The following is a 14,188-nucleotide window of genomic DNA, read 5'->3' as shown; positions in this document are numbered from 1 at the left end:
AAAACACATTTGAAACGATAAAAACTTTTTGTACACAAGGAATATATTTTGTTTTCAACATGTTCACTGTTGTACTATTTTGTTGCCCTCCCTGCTTGGACTACCTGTTCGTAGTATTTGATAAATAAATAAATAAAAAATGAATAAATAAATTGGCGATCCAGCGGTAATAGTATTCCGGGAAACTGAAGGAATTCGACCATATGTCCAAATACCATGTTCGATATCAAATGATATCTAAAGTCACCGGAGCCACATATGGCTTATGGCATCATGCTATAGCAGCAATTTTTAAATACATCTGGGCATTCCGGATTGAGCAGCCAGCCCTGAACCTTGACGAGGGCTTTTATTTGTTCCTTAATCAAGAAAGACCTCCATGTGGACTTCACCCTATATCAAAGGCAGGGCACCCTCTTCTTCGGTTTGTTTTCTCCCAGTTAAGCGTTGGCTCAACTGTTTCATTTCAATATGTAGCTATGAAGTAATGGGTTAATGTACAGATCAAATGAAACCACATTAAAGCAGGGGCAGTGCGATTTTGAGTTAAGACCAGTCCAGTTCTGTTTTGTTGCCTTGAAGAAATTGATTCATACCCACTAGGTGGATTGGCCCCACTATCAATAATAAGGGAAGTTCAAATTGTACGACTTCGCTCAACCACACAGTCCAAGCCAGGGATGTGAAATTGAGAGGAATTATCCAGATTAAGGTAATCTAAGGTTTTTGCTAGAAAATAAAAAAAATGTTGCGATTTCTAGGATTATTTAGCATGTTTCTACTCATTTTGTTTTCAAAATAAATCACGACATTTTTATGGCAACTTTCTGCGCTTAAATTGATACTAGCTTCAATAATAATAATAATAATAATAATAATAATAATAATAATAATAATAATAATAATAATAATAATAATAGTTGTCAGTCTTTAACGTCCCAAAACCATGAGAGACGCCTTAGATGCCTTAGTGGATTATGGGAGATGCCTTAGTGGAGGGCTCCGGAAATTTCTAGCAGCTGGGGTTCTTTAACGTGCACCCAAATCTGAGCACACGGGCCTACAGCATTTCCGCTTGCGTGGAAAATGAGGCCGCCGCGGCCGGGATTCAATTTCGCGACCAGTGGTTCGGCAGTCGAGTACCTTAGTCACTAGACAACTGCGGTGGGTTTGATACCATTTTTTGACGATCTTCTCATACTGTCATAGATCGATCGCAATTGTTGGTTTTGTGAATATTTATAGACACTCCCGTGATCCCACTATGTGTTCAGGTGGTTGTGGTTTGTTCTATCGAGCTGTGAAATGCACACAATTACCGTAAAACACTTGCGATTAACGCGTACTTGGTCTTCATATTCGATGCTTTAGCTAGCACTGCTTATTTAACGCACGAAATATAGTGTAATACCGTCAGTACCAGCGAAAAGCGTGACAACCGCTTTCATTAGCGACTCTCTGATAAGCCACCAGACAATTAAGACCAGCGCCGAGTTAGATTACATCAGTTAGCAAGGGATATATGACTCATTATTATCCTTGGTTGGCGATTTGATTGTGTATTTTTTTCCTCGGTGCAAACTCTATGATACCAAACATGGGGAGCCTGTGAGTCCAGGTGAGAGTGTCGAAATTTCTGCCGAGCAAGGTGGCCCACGCTGGCAACCAACATGAAGAGTGAATTAGTACTGGTTTTTATTAATCATTACTTCGCTGTTGTTCGAATATTACTGTGTTAAATAATATGAAACAAATGGCATTTTATAATTATAGCTTCAAAATATTAGCCGGTTCTGTAATAAATTGCGAAGAATTTATTATTTTATTTAATTAAGAGAAATAATGAAATTTCAGCTATCAGAGTGAAACTTTGTATTCACGGATTGGAAGCCCTGGTCCAAGCACCGACTCCACTATCCTTTTTCTTCTTCTGCGTTTCCTACATTCGTTTCCTACAATCTACACTCAAATAAACTTCCGGACGTCCATTATTGTAATTTACATCAGTTATATAGTGTTCCTAAAGCAAGAGTGAGAAGTTGGTTGAAAAGAACTTGTTTTAAAAAGTTCTCGTGGTGTCGCCAGGTGTCCCCGCCGATTTCAAAAAGAATATCCTTAACAACAACGGCAACTGCTTACAAACAAATACTTGCAAGCTTCTGTAATGTTTACGCGATGTAAAAGAATGCCGAGTAACGTATCACTTACGTTCGTCGTCTTTGTATTGCTTCAAGAACTGCAAGAAAGAAAAGTCATATTTAGGAAGTACTGTTGCAGCTTCAAGTAGGTTTGAACCATTGAGCTATCAAGCAGTTCTACGAATAGCTTGCGATTGATTTTCGTTAAACCGCGTTAACATTACCTTTTTATTTGAATGTGGATTCGTCTGTGACTTCACATTCTCAATTGTGGTTATACGCAGAGGCTAGCATTAATATTGCGAGGTATGACCCTAAAGGTGCATAATAATTTTTTTCATTATCCGTCCATACATCTATCCATCACACTATTCGGTTAGTATATTTACTGAAAAGAATAAGCTTTTTCACTTGGGGGTGTTCTTATTTGCTGACAGCATCAAATGATTCCAACTAATTGATAAAATGTGTATGTATGTATGTATGTATGTATGTATGTATGTATGTATGTATGTATGTATGTATGTATGTATGTATGTATGTATGTATGTATGTATGTATGTATGTATGTATGTATGTATGTATGTATGTATGTATGTATGTATGTATGTATGTATGTATGTATGTATGTATGTACGTGTGAGTTTGTGTGTAGTGCTTCGTTCTCCTCCCCTCTCTTGGCTTGGCTCGACAAGCATCTTACTAACTTTCTTGATATCTCAGCACGGATGAGTGTGCGTCCGCTTGGTTTTGCGAATGGAGTATATAAGTAGGTATGATCGACCGTGAATTATGACAAACTTGCCATTGGCGCTGGGAGCACACATAAGGATTCCATGTGGTCACGCGTTATGTATATGGTGAAAATAAGCACAATTGTACGCTTCACATTGATTCAATCAAGCACGTCACTAAACCTTGGCTTCGTATATACATTTCACTATCTCTGTTGGACATTCATATTTTGTTATTTTCTTTCCCATCATCGTGTGCTGCGCTGCACACACACACACACACACACACACACACACACACACACACACACGCACATGCACGCACGCACGCACGCACGCATGCACACACACACACACACACACACACAGAGAGAGAGAGAGAGAGAGAAATGTTGATTTATTTTCATAAGCTGTTTGAAAAAGTGCGAAGAAACCACGAAAACAAAGGCACGGGGGATACAGGACGACGCGCTACTAGCAATTGAAATTTTAATCACGGAAGGAAGGAAGAGAGGAAGGAAAGGCAGGAAGGCCAACTAGACGCGCGTCTGGTTTGCTATCCTACATTGGGGGAAGGATAATTGGGCTAAAAAGATAGGCCGAGAGAAAGAAGGAAGCATATAAAAAATACTGCTGCGTTCCACAGTACTAAACACAGGATCTCGGCCATGTCACGTCTGCACTGTAGATAGTCGAGTAATTGTGCCTACGAAAACTTTCAAGTACTAGACTCAGAGCATCCAGCACCTCTTGCACGGGCTGAGACGGTGATTTGAGCTTGCTGACAAACATGCGAAGTGTGTTTAGGAGTCACTGAAGAAATATGACGATTGTTTCATTGTTCTCAATTGTCGGTGTGCACTATGACTCAGCACGTCGCTGCGACTTCGGCAGAGAAGGCCAAGCTGGCTCAGATGTATCCATGCCTTTCTTGGTCTTGTCGTTTATGGCGGCTGTCACCCATGTACGGGACTTTGGCTTCGGCAGTGTAGGCCCATTACGATTTGAACCGGCCGTGAAGGGTCCCGTTGACAAGGGAGTCGGCGAAGCAGGGCGTTCAAGAGGCGCTGTAGATGCAGGGCATTGCTTTTCTCGCATGAATTCTGTCGCCGATCTCGCCGCTTTCTGATAGTTGCGGCAGCCCCGTGATGTGATAAATGGGCCCTTGCCATTTGTTTCAATGCAGTAATTTCCCTTTTCATTTTTGGGCGCTTTTTTGAGGAGGCTTCATGGTGCCCATTACAATTGGAACATTTGTGGACATTGGCTATAAAATTGGCGCAGTGGGCTTCAGCGCAACGAGAACAAAGTCTCGCATACGGTTCTTATGAGATCCAGTTTCATGAATCTGTGACATTGCAGTGGTTTTGGCACAAAAGGTGTTACCTAATGTCAAAAGTGGCCCACGTCTCCTTGAATTTCGGCTCGTTACAAGTTCTAAATCGTCATTAGATGGCCTCTCACCTGTTAGTAAGTAGACACCAGGCACATTACAAAAAAAAAACAAGATCAGGAATTAGGCGACCGCAGAATGACTGCGCACATAAAAAACGCCGAGCACATTTTGGCCACCGAATTAAGTTACATCCAGGTATTCTACATCGAGGCTGTATAGGGCTACCGAAGGACAGCCTATGCTCGAAACACCCGCTATAACTGTACAGATCGCTTTGAAAATTCCTCGAATTCTCTGATCTCGGTTTTAAAAATACATGTTCCTTTAAACAAAGATTGAGCAGATAAATGTGAAAGCCTGTCAGTCCTCAAACTCGTTTTAATCGATTCGGTCACCTGCTTATGCTTATTTAAATCAGCTGATTTTATTCGTAGAATATTCCATGCAGCATTACTGACAAGCAAAAGAAAGGAAAAAAAGGTTAATTACTACAATGCAGTGCAACGAATACAAGCTGGAGTGAATTCATGGGCGAGATCGCTTGCTATAGAAGTATATACGTTCTACATTAGCGGTTACCACAATGTACTCTCGAAAATAGAGTAGTGTTCAATTTGGACCCCATTAACTCTCCAATTTTCTTGGAACTAATGCTCCATAGGTTAGCCTAGTAGTGTTTGTTCGGAGTGTAAGCAAATTGGTATTTGATAGAGACGAGTGTTACGGCTACACCATTTGGCCGCCGCCGTTGTGCTGAATGCAGGAAGTAAAGCGATCGCCGTGAGAAATCTCGTCTGGCTCAATTTCTATGCGTCTCACGTCGGTACGTCGACGTTCTTTGTGCGCGAAACGGCAGCGTCGCGATTGCATTGAGTCTGCTCATCCGAGACAGCCCTTAATGCTTGCGTATGGTACGCGGCATGCGTACAACAAGTACAGTTAATTCACGTCACCATGATAACGGTTCTAAGGAAACCTTAAGCACCCAGATCAACTGCTGCGTGGACGGAATCGCAATCACGAACGAAGGTGTCCGGGGTGCTTCCGACACGGAATGCTCGTTATTTGGCTCCGTGCCACGGCGACCATGAACGTAGCCGCATGTAGCAACGATACAGTGACCAACTTTGTGAGTCGCAATGATGTCGCTCGCTTGCTCTCTGATAGGAAGCCTTGAATGATATCGCAATTGTTATTCGTCCGAATTAGGTCATCAATAATTTAGGTGACTGTACCAAATCGCTACAGTCAAACAGCCAATAGATGCGCGCATTGCTACGTTTCTGTCAAGGCTGCTTGTCCCGTTAACCATTTAGCAGAACAAGAGAGAGATAGAGAGGGAGAGATTATATAATAATAACATAATATTTGTAGTGTTGCAACGTCCCATATTCACGATATTGTCATGACGCCAAAACAGAGGTCTTGCCGTAGAGACTGAGACACCAGAAGCAGGTCGATCTTTTTAATTAGAAGGCGCAAGCGAGCTCTTCTTCTTCGTCCATTTCGTAGTCCTTCGTGGCACATGCACAACATTCATCGTCTTTCTTGAGAAAGCACGTGACATTTGCCTCCCTCCGAAAGAAGCATCGTCCCGATGCGCAACTTAGGTGCTCTACCAGGCGTATGAAGTGGTCGTACGAAAACGGTAATCGGGAGCTAATTAACTCGATAAATACGGTTTCATACGCATGACGTGCACGACTTCGGGCAAACGCTTTTGGCGCTTAGAACTACAATTAGTGTCGGGAACGACTTCGTAGTTCACGTCGTTCAAGCGTCTCGTGACGCTGTATGGACCAAAGTACCGTCTTAGCAGTTTCTCAGACAGTCCACGTCGACGTATCGGAATCCAGACCCACACTTTGTCGCCTGGCGAGTAGCTAACAAACTTGTGTCGGGTGTCGTAGCGTTGTGCATCTTGATGCTGCTGATGACAGAGAATATGCGAGAAGCCGTAGTGGATAGCTCCGGAAATTTAGACCTTCTGGGGTTCTTTAACGCGAACATAAATCTGAGCAGATGGATCTCACGCATTTACGCATTCATCGAAAATGCGGTCGCCGCGGCCGCGATTTGATCCCGTGACCTGCGGGTCGGCAGCTGGGTGCCTTAGCCACTACACCATCATGGCGGGTCGAAAAGAGAGAGAGAGACCGTGAGTCACCGAGGAAAAAGAGTTCGTCCGTTGTTTGCCGATATTTTCTCCTAAGTCTTCCACACCCGAGAATTGGAAGTTCTTGTTAGCGACACAATTGCTGTATGGGGGAGTATACTATGGCTGGAATGCTTCGACTGTTGATGGTATTATTGCTAAGTGGTGAATGCAAAAATATCTTCCAATGTTCTGCATAAGACACGAAATTCGCCACAAATGCTTCCTCCCCACAAACATGTGCATTTCACGACATGGATGCATCTATACTCGAAGGCGGAGATGTCGCAAAGACGCACATAACTGATACGCGTCGGATCATAGTACTCGCTGTGCACTCAATACATTGTTTTTTTTTTCCTTGGTTAAGTATACCTTAATGCATCCACTAACGTTCAGCTAGATATAACACACCTTCTTTTAGGTTACGTTTGTCTGTGCAAACATAAATTTATAGCTGGGCTGGTCACACTGTCTGCTGAAGCTAATATAGTATAGTACTCGCGGAATTAGCGAGCGCTGTGGGATTACACAACAGTCATTGTATACAGCATCAGAATGAGTGTGAACATTTGAACGTCAGGTCAGTGAAGAAGCCCACAAGCTATCCCCGACCGGTGTTGTGCAGGTACTTCCTAAATATATGAGACCAAACTAGAAGTGCATATGAGCATCAGTTCTAAAAGACGGGGGCTTCGAACTTGGATACAACAAGCAAGTCAGAACATCACAAACACCCGTACTGACAACCGAAGGTGCGCGCAACGCTGGAAAAGAAAGGAGACACGCATCTGCGCATGCCCATGCAATATGCGAACGAACTTATCTGGCAGGCGTAGTGGTCTATGCGAGAGATAACTGTTAAGTCATTTGAGTTCATCTTGACATTAGTTAATCTACGGTTGACTGTCACATCCACTACCGCTATTATGGATATGCCGATTATTATCAATCATGATTGATTGATATGTGGTGTTTAACGTCCCAAAACCACCATATGATTATGATAGACGCCGTAGTGGAGGGCTCCGGAAATTTCGACTACCTGGGGTTCTTTAACGTGCACCCAAATCTGAGCACACGGGCCTACAACATTTCCGCCTACATCGGAAATGCAGCCGCCGCAGCCGGGATTCGATCCCGCAACCTGTGGGGCAGCAGCCGAGTGCCTTAGCCACTAGACCACCGCGGCGGGGCTATTATCAATCATCAATAAGTTCGTTCGCATACTGCATGGGCATGCGCAGATAAGTTTCGTGTCTTCCGTCATTGTGCGCATCTTCAGTTGTTCGTAGGCGTTTGTGGTGTCCCGACTTCTTCCTGGGTCCGTGTTGGTGCACGCCCAGCCTTTTGAAATGAATACGTACGAATTAGCTGAGCTCTTTGTTATTCTAAGCTTCACTTCTAGTACACTGAACTATTTTTATGTTTTCTTACTTATCTGGACAATCCTGCTTCCCTGGCTTTTCTTTAATTGCTATTTGAGCGTTTAGTGCTAGAAATTTTTGTTATTTTTTTAAATAAGGATTATCCAGCTGGAATTCAACTTTTTGTGTGGCTTTCTGCAAATATCGACGCGGCATGCCAGGAGAAATTGTGCCATACTACTAAAAAAAATTTTGGTGTCATGTCACGTTTTATCTGGAATGCATCAAGGTTCGTTGCTTTTCTCGACGTGACGATCGCCGCCAGCAGCAGCTGTACGCCGACTGGGTGAGGGTAGCTAACCAGCCTTTCTATGGAGGGCAAAAATTCGAGAACTTCAACCAGGTAAGAGGATTTTGTTCTACTGCACACAGCAAAATAACTTGTTAGGTTTGGAGGACCAGTCTTCGATGAAAGCATGACTCAGATTATAGTTGCCAGAAGTCATAGCCTTGTAAGCCCAAAATTACTGTTTGAAGCCGAGCCTTTAACCAATAGACGTAATAAGTTTGCCACCTATACTATGACTAGACTACTTCCTAGAAGAAGAGCGCTCGGACTGCCCTTTAGACTGCGTTGTTAGTATGTATGGATGATATGCATCTCACATGCCCTGATCCTATCCGGCATTTGGTTATAATTGTGCAGAGAAGAAACGCAGGTCAGTAATTACAGATAAGAAAGGGTACTTTTTTGTAATTATACCGAACAGTATATGCCCTCAGAAAAAGTGAACAGCCGTAAAAAAAATTTTAGGATGGTAACACTTGAACGATTAGTAGTTAGGCAATGTGTGGCGACCTTTTGTTACCACATAATGTTGAGAGAATAGCTTCAAATGTCAACAAGACTAAATCACTTCCTTTAAAGCGTTTTTTAGCAAAAACACACAAGAACGAGATTTATTTCCAAGCAATTGTTTCAGAAAAAGGCACTTGGTAAGTTGCTGCATCTGGTAATTTGCAGAACATCCTTGGGTTTTTCAGACCTTTTTTGTATGCGTAATTCTCAGGCACCAGTTCAGTTACTTTCTGAAAAGAATCCCGGTGGCTGCAAAGGTTTTAGCATAAATATAAAGAACCTTTATTACTCCTTGTCGCATCAGAACTTGTTAAAATGTTTTAATGACTGTATCAACGAACAAGGGCCCGAGGCACCTTTCACTGATAACTTTGGCCTTTCTACGGAGCCTTTCATGGAAATTCTTTCAATGAATTTAAAGTCGACGCTGGTAGGTTGGAAGGAAATTGTTTATGTACGAAAATCGGGTATGTGTATTAGTTCTAAGGATGCTCCGGTTCTTGATTATTTATACCCCAGCACGGTAGACTAACCTTTCGAAGGCGCTTTAGGTAATTCCATTAGTAAGATTTTTTGTTGTGTACACTATTACTCGATTTTTTGTTGTTGTCAGGACTTTGAAATTTTGGTAACCTAAGTGAGCAAAAAATCTGAATTGAATGGAGGAGGGCTGCTCAATTTAACTATGGAATTGCCTCGAGATACTGGAATAAATATGTACAATTTCTACACATTTTCTCAACGTTTCAGAAGAACCATATGCTGTTAGTATTCTCCAAGATCTTCAAAACCGCTCTTAATCTTCTCGTCGAAGCACTTGAAAAATTAAAAAAAAACGGTATAGTCATGTCTTGCTTCAAGCCGGCCTTCACGAAGTCGAGTGAGCAGTGATAGCTTTAACGCTCTATCACGCGTCTTTTAGTTGTAGGTTATTGTCTTGTTGCAGTGCTGATACGGTCGCTGAACGTTTAAAGAAGTTTGTTATGTCAAGTCGGAGCATGGTTGCAGAAAGTCATAAGATGAAACGTATCGTAGGCACGTCCTATATTCCTTGCGTATCTCACAGGCTTAAGAAAGTAGGAAGCAGATACAGCGTTGATGTCGCTTTTACGGCTGCATATGTAAGGTCTCTGCTGCGGTGTAGAGCAGGCCGCGGGATCAAATCCCGGCAGCGGTGGCTGTATTTCCGATGGAGACGGAAATGTTGTACACCCGTGTGCTCACATTTGGGTGCACGTTAAAGAACCGCAGGTGGACGAAATTTCCGGAGCCTTCCACTACGGCATCTCTCATTCATATGGTGGTTTTGGGATGTTAAACCCCACAAATCAATCAAATCAACAAATTTTTCTTTGCATTGCCGAGAGTGTAGGAACAAGCCGAAATTTGATAAATGCGCTGTCTTGTACTGGCATGGGAATGAAGAAACAGGTCTCATAATTGAGTCATAGCATATCGATAATAGTGGTAGTGCATGCGGGAGCCAACCGTTGATTAATGAAGATGATATCGAATGTCTTAACAGTTATCTTTCACAGAGAATACCACACGCCAGGTTCCGAAAAAAACGTCTCCGGAATAAATGACCCCGGAAGATACGTCCCCTGTATAAATGTCTTCGGAAAAAATGTCCCTGGAAAAAATATCCCCATTTACATTATCGGAAAAAACGTCCCCACAATACGGACACCGTCAAACTTCGCGCATTCCAGTCACCGATTCTTTATTTCTAAAAAAAAAAAAGATTGCAGTTTACTGAAAGAACATTGACGAAGCACCATAATGACATCCTAAGTGTCCCAGCTTATCTGTACTAGTGTAATGTCAAATGAAATATCACATTGAAGGCGCATTTAGGATAAAGCAATCTAGCGATATGCACATGCTTGAAAAAGACATAATGGGGGTCGCAGTTCATGCATTTCATCCGGAGGCAGCAGCGTCGTCGCACCAACACTCTACATTTAAGGGTACGCTTTCGCGAGTGAAATCGATACTTCCTCTGTGGTTGACTTAACGGTATTTATTTGCGGGATAGAGATAATGATAATGAAATCGAACAAACGAGGCAAGAAGCTGTGAGTAGGAGGTTTTAAATAAAGACAAAAAAGGCACCGCCTTGGGTATCCGCTGGCGTTTCCTAAACGTAATGGATGCGCAGGCGTTTTCATTAGTGTCGAATAAACATTCTATATAAAGTGTCAAATAAAAATTTTAGTTTATTAGTTTCTCGCCTAATTTTCCCCTGGGGACCTTTTTTTTCCTAGACAGCGATATCAGAGGGGCCATTTCTTTCGGGGACGTTTATTTGGGGGACGTATTTTCCTACACCTCCCCCCCCCCCCACGTGGCATATTGATTGATGATTTGATATGCGAGGTTCAACGTCCCCAAACCACCATATGGTTATGAGAGACGCCGTAGTGGAGGGCTCTGAAAATTTCGACCACCTGGGGTTCTTTAACGTGCACCCAAATCTGAGCACACGGGCCTACAACGTTTCCGCCTCCATCGAAAATGCAGTCACCGCAAGGCATATTGATAGGGGCGCACATTGCGTGGGCATGGGCAGAAAAATTTTTGTGTCTTTTTTCTCTTCCACCGTTGCGCACATAGTTGCAGTTGTTATAAAGGGTGTGTGACGTCCTGACTCCCTTCTTCCATCCGTGTTTGCACGGCCTGTCTTTTTCAGAATGAATACGTACCAACTAGCTGTGTGTTGGCCCATTCATAGTTATTGGTGTATATAGGCCACCACATGGCCATAAAAAGAAATTATTGAGTTTCTTAATGTTGTGTTATCAACTGTTCGCGGGAATTCTCCTTGCATAGTCATGGGTGACGTAAACATTGACCTATGTTCCAATGATCCTTATGCCAAAGATTTTGAAACGCTCTTACTTACATATGGAAGTACAAATTTTATACGTTCACCTACTAGGATTACAGCAACAAGTGCTACGCTCCTTGATATATGCGCTTCAAATTTAAGTTCACAGAATATTAAATCCGGGGTATTTGCGTATGACATAAGTGATCATATGCCCATCTTCTTTCTTGCACGAATTACTTCTCAAAATGGTCAGAAAACAGAGACGTCTTTCCACAGAATCAAAAACAGCAAAACTCGGGAACATTTTTTTCAGCTAGTTCAGAACACAGATTGGACCACTGTCTATATAGACAAGAAAATCCTGAGATGCTTATAACACATTCATGAGGTTGTTAAGTGCTAGCTATGATGCGGCATTTCCCCTTCTGAAGCGCTCATGTGGCAGAAATAAGAAATGCAGAAAGCCTTGGATAAATCGTGATTTTTACCGGCGCATAAAAATAAAGAATAAATTGTATCATGATTTTATCCGTTCGCGGAACACAGACGCCTTAGCTGAGTACAAGAAATACAGAAACGTTTTAAATTCAGAAATACGGAAGGCTAAACAGAACTGCTATGAAAAATTATTTAAAAGCATTTACAATGACCAGAGGAAACTATGGGAGGTCATAAATGGGCTTACGAGTACAAATAAGGGTTGTAATAGGACACAGGACTTAACAATTATTGGTCAGATTTTCAGTGGTGAAAGGTTGGCCAATGTTATGAATGAACATTTCATAAATGCGGGTTCCTTTATTTTAATGGATGAAAAGCGAGATAATGCTCCAACTCTTGATAAGTCTCCTTTGCCGCATTCTATTTTTCTCGCACCCACAGATCCGGTTGAAGTAGAAAGATTAATCAGAAAACTTAAAAACAATGTTGCATCAGGGATTGATGAGATAGGTTCTGTTGAGTTAAAAATGGTGTCACCATTGATATCTAATGTCTTGGCCTATATTATCAACTTCACCCTCACTAACGGTGTATTTCCAGAGCAGTTAAAAGTGGCAAAAGTCACTGCAGTACATAAAGGTGGTGATATCAATACTTTAGCGAACTATCGACCTATATCTGTGCTTCCAACAATATCAAAAATATTTGAAGGGGTTATTTATGATAGACTTGCATCCTTTTTTGATAAGCATCAAATAATAACACAAAGTCAGTTTGGTTTTCAAAAAAATAAATCAAAAGAACAAGCTCTACTGTATATCAGAAATAAGATAATCCAAAATATGGAAAACAAAAAATATACTCTTGGGCTCTTCCTCGATCTTCAAAAGGCATTTGACTCCATACAATTCAAATCATTGATTCATAAATTATCAGGTTATGGGGTGCGTGGAGTTGCATTAAAACTGTTTAAAAGTTACCTTGAAGATCGTTATCAATATGTACAACTGAATAACACTATTTCTGCAAAGATGAAATTAAACCAAGGAGTCCCCCAAGGGTCTATACTGGGGCCAATATTGTTCCTTGCCTATATAAATTATATTGTCGATATACCTCATTCTCCTGAACTTATAATGTACGCTGACGATACGAATGTTTTCTTTTCATCAGACAATCTAATATCACTTGAGGTCAGTGTAAATAATTATCTAAGCAATCTTTCAAATTAGTTAAGGCAAAATGGACTGTGCTTGAATGCAAAAAAAAAAACAACCTATATGATATTCCGACCTATATAAACAAACCTATTAGTAACATAGCTGTAAAATTTGAAGTAAATTGCATCGCACTTGTTAGGGAACAAAAGTTTCTTGGTGTATGGTTTCAGGAGGAATTAAACTGGAACACACCTGTAAATCATCTGATCACCGCATTAGCGCGAATGGTTGGTTGTTTTTTTAGAACAATGCACTTAATCCCATTGAGGTTAAAAATAAGTATGTACTATGCACTCTTCCATTCTAAAGTAACTTATGGGATGTTAGTCTGGGCAACGACATCACAAGGGAATTACCATAAGCTAATAACTATACAAAAGAAAATATTGCGCTGCTTTGAAAAATACAGGGGGAATCTACAAGACTTGCGCACTGGTCCACTATTCATTAAACATTCCATACTCAGAATTGATCAATTATATCATTTTAAATTGCTTCAGTTAATACAAAAGAGTAAGCTATATGAAGAAAGTTGCACCGGAAGACCACACTACAGTCTGCGAGAACAAAAGAAACGAGCTCCTAGAACAAGAACCAAGTATGGAAAACAAAGTGTTGCTTACCAGGTACCTCAGGTTTTAAATACCCTTGCAGATCAATTGAACTTTAGGGCTAGTAGTGCGACTTTCAGAAAACAAATAAAGAACTTATTCATAACCACCGGTCTACACTATCGAAATTACGTAATAGCGTCTCATGCCTCTGCAAATGCTTAAATTGTTCATAAATTTCTATGTCATTATACAAGTGTATACAGCGCAATTCACTGTATTTGCATGCATTTTGTGTCTGTTTTTTGAGTTGTTTTATTGATATCGTTTAGTTGTTAATTTTTACTAGAGTGACCTCTAATTCTTGAAATGTGTTATGTAAACTTCTTATGCTACTTATGTTTGAATTTTGTGTGTAGAATTGCAAGTTGCTCTAAATAAATGTATTGTATATATATATTGTTTGCCAGTGCTGATGTTTAAGCTTTGCACTT

General features: G+C 41.2%; 1 protein-coding gene across 1 annotated transcript in view; it reads right to left on the bottom strand.

Annotated features, from left to right (window-relative positions):
- LOC119175697 (trypsin-1) overlaps positions 1–14,188 on the bottom strand; it is a 115,589-nt gene that overhangs the window by 71,614 nt on the left and 29,787 nt on the right. The window contains exon 2 of the mRNA XM_037426637.2: positions 2,209–2,236. Within this exon, the coding sequence (XP_037282534.1) occupies positions 2,209–2,236 (28 nt within the window). The remainder of the gene's footprint in view (positions 1–2,208; positions 2,237–14,188) is intronic.

This window comes from Rhipicephalus microplus, chromosome X (genome assembly GCF_043290135.1).
Source record: "Rhipicephalus microplus isolate Deutch F79 chromosome X, USDA_Rmic, whole genome shotgun sequence".
Classification (NCBI taxonomy): domain Eukaryota; kingdom Metazoa; phylum Arthropoda; class Arachnida; order Ixodida; family Ixodidae; genus Rhipicephalus; species Rhipicephalus microplus.
The sequence above is the reverse complement of the archived record's forward strand: the minus strand, read 5'-3'. Positions and strand labels throughout refer to the sequence as shown.